General features: G+C 40.2%; 1 protein-coding gene across 1 annotated transcript; it reads left to right on the top strand.

Moving 5' to 3' along the window:
• Nucleotides 1-229: 229 nt before the first annotated feature.
• On the top strand, nt 230-3,983 carry LOC113242946 (zinc finger protein 121-like). Its single transcript, XM_048211695.2, is given in 8 exon segments — nt 230-384; nt 1,189-1,269; nt 1,999-2,081; nt 2,532-3,728; nt 3,731-3,842; nt 3,845-3,887; nt 3,889-3,945; nt 3,947-3,983. Coding segments are annotated over 8 exon segments (1,644 nt in total). The 5' UTR covers nt 230-350.
• Nucleotides 3,984-5,978: the final 1,995 nt, after the last annotated feature.

Here is a 5,978-nt window from a genome sequence, read left to right as displayed (position 1 = left end):
ACAGTAGAGGGAAATAAGAGCTGTTATCGTGGTTATGTTGTCATAAGGTCATGTTTGAAGGATGCCATTAAAGCCATGAGTGGAGATGAGTAGTGAGTGAGTCTAGATCAAGAGAAGTGTACCTAGGAGCATAGAACCATGGGAAGATAATGAGAAAGCCCATAACCCTGCATAGATATTGAATCTCCTGTCCACATTTCTCCCATGAACTTTGGTGATGTTTCTTGTCTCAAGCCAACGTGGGTGTTATGGTTTAGATTACAGTGACCTTCAATGATGTGGCAGTGGACTTCATCCAGGAGGAGTGGATACTACTGGACCTCACACAGAGAAGCCTATATAGACATGTGATGCTGGAAAACTACCAGAACCTGGTAGCAGTAGGTAGGGCTGCTACCATTCCTTGTAACTTCTCAGGAAACAGATATGTATCACATACTTAATATGTTCCAGCATTGGTGATGCCTAATCTGAACATAATAGGCAATCAGAGATGCATCTTCTCTACACTAATGGTTTATTTATTTAAAGATTTTATTTATTAGAGAGAGAGCAAGGACAAACAGGGGTGAGGAGCTAAGGGAGAGGGAGAAGCAGACTTCCTGCTGATCAGGGAGTCTGATACGGGGCTTGATCCAGGAGCCTGAGATCATGACCTGAGGTGAAGGCAGATGCTTAACCGACTGAGCCACCAAGGCACCCCTTCCCTACAGTAATAGGTTTTAATCTGTTTCTGTAAATGTGGCCCTGGGGCCAACAGCAACACCATCACTCTGTTAGGAATTTACATTTTCAGACTCTGCTGTTGACATTCCGTATTATAAAGCTAAGGTTGTTGTTCTATCTTCTCTGTTCAGTTAGCCATCCTGATAATTGTGATGCACTCCAGCATTTGAGCACCATTGCTCTAGTGGCTTCCCCATCAGAAGGAAGATCTCTTTTTCTCATCTCCTTTATTCCCTATTTGAATAAATGCCTTTATGCTCTGTAAATATGTACATACATTTGAAATTGGTTTCTGTGGGTCAGGCATAACTAATCTTTTTGCCAGAGTAAGGGACGTTTCCCTTGTTTGTCCTTCTGTAACAATTTCACTGGTTTCATTACAAATACAATCTTGGGTTTATCAGAAGCTTTGTCATCACTTGCATGAGCCTCTCCTACTAATGTACCTTTCCCTGTGGATAGGATATCAACTGCCGAAACCTAAGCTGATCACTTGGTTGGAACAACAAGAGCTGAGGACAGTGGAGAAGAGAGTTTTCCAAGGTGAGTTAGAAACTTCACTGGTGAATGAGAAGAATGTCATGTGGTCAATGTGATGTATAGTATGTTTGAAACTAATGTGTAAATTTTTAGGATATGATTTGTCTCGGGTCTGATGCCATTTGTCTCTGATGTTTTTGGATATCTTGAACTTCCCTCACTCTGTTACTTAAAATTCCTACGATGTCAGGGCACATGGGTGTCTTGGTTGGGTGACTGCCTTAGGCTTGGGTTATGGTCCTGGAGTCCTGGGATTGAGAGCCATGTGGGGCTCCCCACTAGGCAGGGAGTCTGCTTCTCCCTCTGACCCTCTCCCCTCTCATGCTCTCTTTCTCTCTAATAAATAAATAAAATATTTAAAAAAGAATTCTATGATGTCACAAAATGACCTAGTTCTGTACTGTTTTGTTATATCCTCCGTGTCCAGAGGTTTCCCAGTTGTCTTCCTTGATATTCTGTTACTGCTAACCATCATATTTAATTTTTAGGAAGTTATTGTTTTAGTAAACCACCAAATTTTGACCATCCACACTTAGTGTCAAAGTTTTCCCATATACAAATTGCTGAAATCTTTATTTATTTATTTATTTATTTATTTATTTATTTATTGCCATTTTTAACATAAAAATAAAAAAAAAAAGACTTTTCTTTTTAAAATTGTTTAACCTGTCATTTGTTTCTGTGTGCTTAAATTTGTTTGTTTTTGTTTTTCGTTTTTTGTTTTTATTTCAGAATGGGAAATGCAACATCAAGCCAAAGGGTCAGCATCTCACCAGGATTCTTTGGAAGGAAAAACAGCCAGAAAAATTAAAAAAGTAAGGTTTAGTTGTGATTATTTCCTTTTTTCCACATTCAAAAAACATTATAAAATCAGTACAAATGGGAGATATTTGAGACAAATGGCATTTACCAAGAGAAAGCACTTCAGAGATACTCTGATTATGATATGGGGGGTTAATGCAAATCTATTTTGAAAATTACTGCTTCCTAGATACCACAGGTACACAGTCCCACATACGTAATGAGGGATTAAGTCTAAATATTTTAATGAAATTTTAATGGAATGTTCGTAAGAGCAGAGCAGATGGCATCAGTTTTTGTCAGAGGGGTTCCCTCATTTCACTTGAATGAAATCAACAGGAATTGTGTTTATGTAATGAAAATGCTAAGCGTAATCATCATAATAATGCTTTTAGGTTGATAAGGGTTGAAATCTATAATGAATCTGAAAATCCTATAGTCATCTTTCATCCCTTCATCTACAGGAAGGGACCCACCGTGGAGCAGAACACTCTGACTATCAGCAAAGTGGGAAAGTCTCAAGGAAACACTTAATCCTTAAGCCACGGATGAGAACTGAAAATAGAAAGAACACTTTTGAGCATAATCAGTATGCCAATGGCTCCCATACTCTGAAAAATAAAAGCTCTACTAGAGAGAAGCTTTCTGAATTTAATCAGTGTGGTAAAGTCTTCAGCCTGACTCCACATACCATGTATGAGAGAACCAGCGTGGCAGAGAAGTCTTTTGAATGCAGTGACTGCAGGAAGATGTTTGTTAGTCATTCACGCTTTCAGGCACACACAAGAATTCACAGTGGAGGAGATTTTGATGAATGGAAGCAATTTAAAAGAACTTCAGTTCCCCCACCCAGCTATCCTGAGCATGTGCAAACACACACTGTTAAAAAAGCCTATGAATGTAAGGAATGTGGGAAGACTTGCACAGATTTGAAAAGCCTCAATAAACACATCATTCAACTTCACACTGGAACAAAACCATTTCTGTGTAGTGAATGTGGAAAAGCTTTCAATACTTCCTCTTGCCTTTATGTACATTTGAGAATTCACACTGGAGAGAAGCCCTATAAATGTAAGGAATGTGGGAAACACTTCTCTTGGCTGTCAGCCTTTCGTGATCATGTTCGGACTCACACAGGTGAAAAGCCTTATAAATGTAAGGAATGTGGGAAAGCCCTCAGTAGTTCCTCATATCTTAACTATCATTTGAGAATTCACACTGGAGAAAAGCCCTTTGAGTGTAAGGAATGTGGGAAAGCCTTTACAACTTCCTCACAACTTAATTTACATTTGAGAATTCACACTGGAGAGAAGCCATACAAATGTAAGGAATGTGGGAAGCACTTCTCTTGGCTGTCAGTTCTTCGTAAACATGTTCAAACTCACAGTGGTGAGAAGCCCTACAAATGTAAGGAATGTGGGAAAGCCCTCAGTCGTTCCTCAGTACTTAATGCACATCTGAGTATTCACACTGGAGAGAAACCTTATGAATGCAAGGAGTGTGGGAAATCCTTCCCTCTTTCCTCAAGCCTAATTAGACATTTAACAATTCACACGGGAGAGAAACCCTATCAATGTAAGGAATGTGGGAAAGCTTTTGCTTGGTGCTCATTACTTAAAAAACATTTACAAACTCACAGTGGAGAGAAGCCCTGTAAGGTGGTGAATGTGGGGAATTCTTCAGTACTTCCTCATACATAAATGACCATTTGAGAACTCCAGGTGGAGAGGCACCCTATGAATGTAAGGATGGCAGGAAAGTCTTCACTACTTCTCAAGCCTCATTCAACATTTAATAATTCACACTGGAGAGAAGCCCTCTATGTAAGTAAAGTGGGAAATTCTTCACTACCTCTACATCTCTAAATACACATTTGAAGTCACACTGGAGACAAGGCCCATGAATGTACATATTGAGAGAAAGCTTTCAGTGTTTACTCAAACCTAACTCAGTATGTAAAAATTGATGCCAGAGAGAAACCCTGTGAACATAAAGAATGTGAGAAAGTCTTCACATCATGGTCGTGACTTAGTAAACACCTAAAAATGCTCAATGGATAGAAGACTTACATACGTAATAAATGTGGGAAAGCCTCAATTTCAGAAACATGAAAAAAGCCACACTGGAGGGATACCATGTGAGTATGAGGAATGTGGCAAAGCCTACAAGTGTTCCACTGATTCTGAGTACATGAAACAACTCAGTTATTGGATGCTCTACGAAGTTAAGCGATGTAGGAAAGCAATCAGGATATTCTACAACCCTTGCTGGAATGACATTGTGAAGTTGTAAATGCGGGAGACATGTGGAACTCAGCTAACAGGCTGGTTTTGTAGATCTGTTTTCAACATGTGTCACTCTGCCCTGACCATTTTGGGGAATGATCTGGCATTCTTTCCTCAGGTATCCATGCTAGTCCAGTTCGGTTTTTACGTATGGTTGCAGCCTGGCCCCACATAGGACTACCAGCTTAGACTTAATGCTGTTCAAAACCACCTGGATTCTCTAATTGTATTGACCTTGTCTAATACTTTGAAGATGGTGACCACTTTAATTAGTTCACAGCTCATGGAATCCATCTACAGTGCCTCATGCTAAGCTGGGGGATATAGATTTCTAAATTTTCTGTCCCCTCTCATACTTGGTCCTTTTGGCTCAGGAAAGACTTTAGGAATGGTGTGGCTATACACCCTGATGTCATGGCTGTAGAAGGAGAGCAAGATGCCCAGCACTAGGGAAGGAAATACCTCTAATGTTGGCAGTTTGTGGAAAGGCTAGGAATGGAGAATATTTTCTTTGTTCTTAGATCACCACAGCCTGGAAGAACAACCATGTTTGTCTTTGTTGAGGAACAACTGCAGCTGGCATGTGACTTCCTGATTAGCTTCTTATCCTTGTGTATGCTGTGAAGGAGAAAACCCTGTGAATATGGCAGGTCCTGATACTCTGATGTACTTAATGCCATCACTGGTAGTTCCTGAAAGTGGCCTTTGGATAGTGACAGAAACCATCACAACCTTGTTTCAATTTTGAGTTAACACATTGGTTATACTTAAGACACTTGAGGGGCGCCTGGGTGGCACAGCAGTTAAGCGTCTGCCTTCGGCTCAGGGCGTGATCCCGGCGTTACGGGATCGAGCCCCACATCAGGCTCCTCCGCTATGAGCCTGCTTCTTCCTCTCCCACTCCTGCTTGTGTTCCCTCTCTCGCTGGCTGTCTCCATCTCTGTCGAATAAATAAATAAAATCTTTTTTAAAAAAAGACACTTGATTAGCCTTAGATATATTGTGGGTAGCCATGGAGGCTGCAGCTGCTTAGTGTCACTTCCTTTGGGGGTTAATGAAACCAGGGTAGTATACTCCAAAGGTTAACGATAAATCCTGATCAGAAGTGACCTCGGCATATATGTGGTATATATGTGTTTGGAGGCAATTGGGTTACAGTGTGATTCTCTTGGGTATGGGCGTACTGTTCACTGCTTTGTGTGTGTTGCAGTGTATACACTGGCCTCAGGTGACATCGTTAGTCATGTCAAATCCTACATGTCCTACCTAGCATAACAATGTCCTACCTAGCATAAATTGTTATAGTTGAATGAGAGTGAGCCCCTGAGTTACATGGGTGAGGTCCATACTGCAAGTTGCCCTTATCTAACTGCTTGGATTTGCAGTAATAGCATTACTAAATACTGCATGAGATAAATCAAACAGATGTGCTGATAATCTCTGTTAGTGGATAACAAAGTGGTATATTGATGTGAAAAACTGCCAGAAGTTTTTTTCCCCATGTTTTCTTAATGAAAAGGAATTCTTAATTTTGTGCGAGCCAGATTTATAATTTTGTCATGTATGCAGATATTTTACCTTGTGTTTTATATACTGTTACCTCCATCTGAATTTTTTATTTTTTTT

The sequence above is a fragment of the Ursus arctos genome, unplaced genomic scaffold (assembly GCF_023065955.2).
Source record: "Ursus arctos isolate Adak ecotype North America unplaced genomic scaffold, UrsArc2.0 scaffold_14, whole genome shotgun sequence".
Classification (NCBI taxonomy): domain Eukaryota; kingdom Metazoa; phylum Chordata; class Mammalia; order Carnivora; family Ursidae; genus Ursus; species Ursus arctos.
This window is presented reverse-complemented; position numbering and strand designations above follow the sequence as displayed.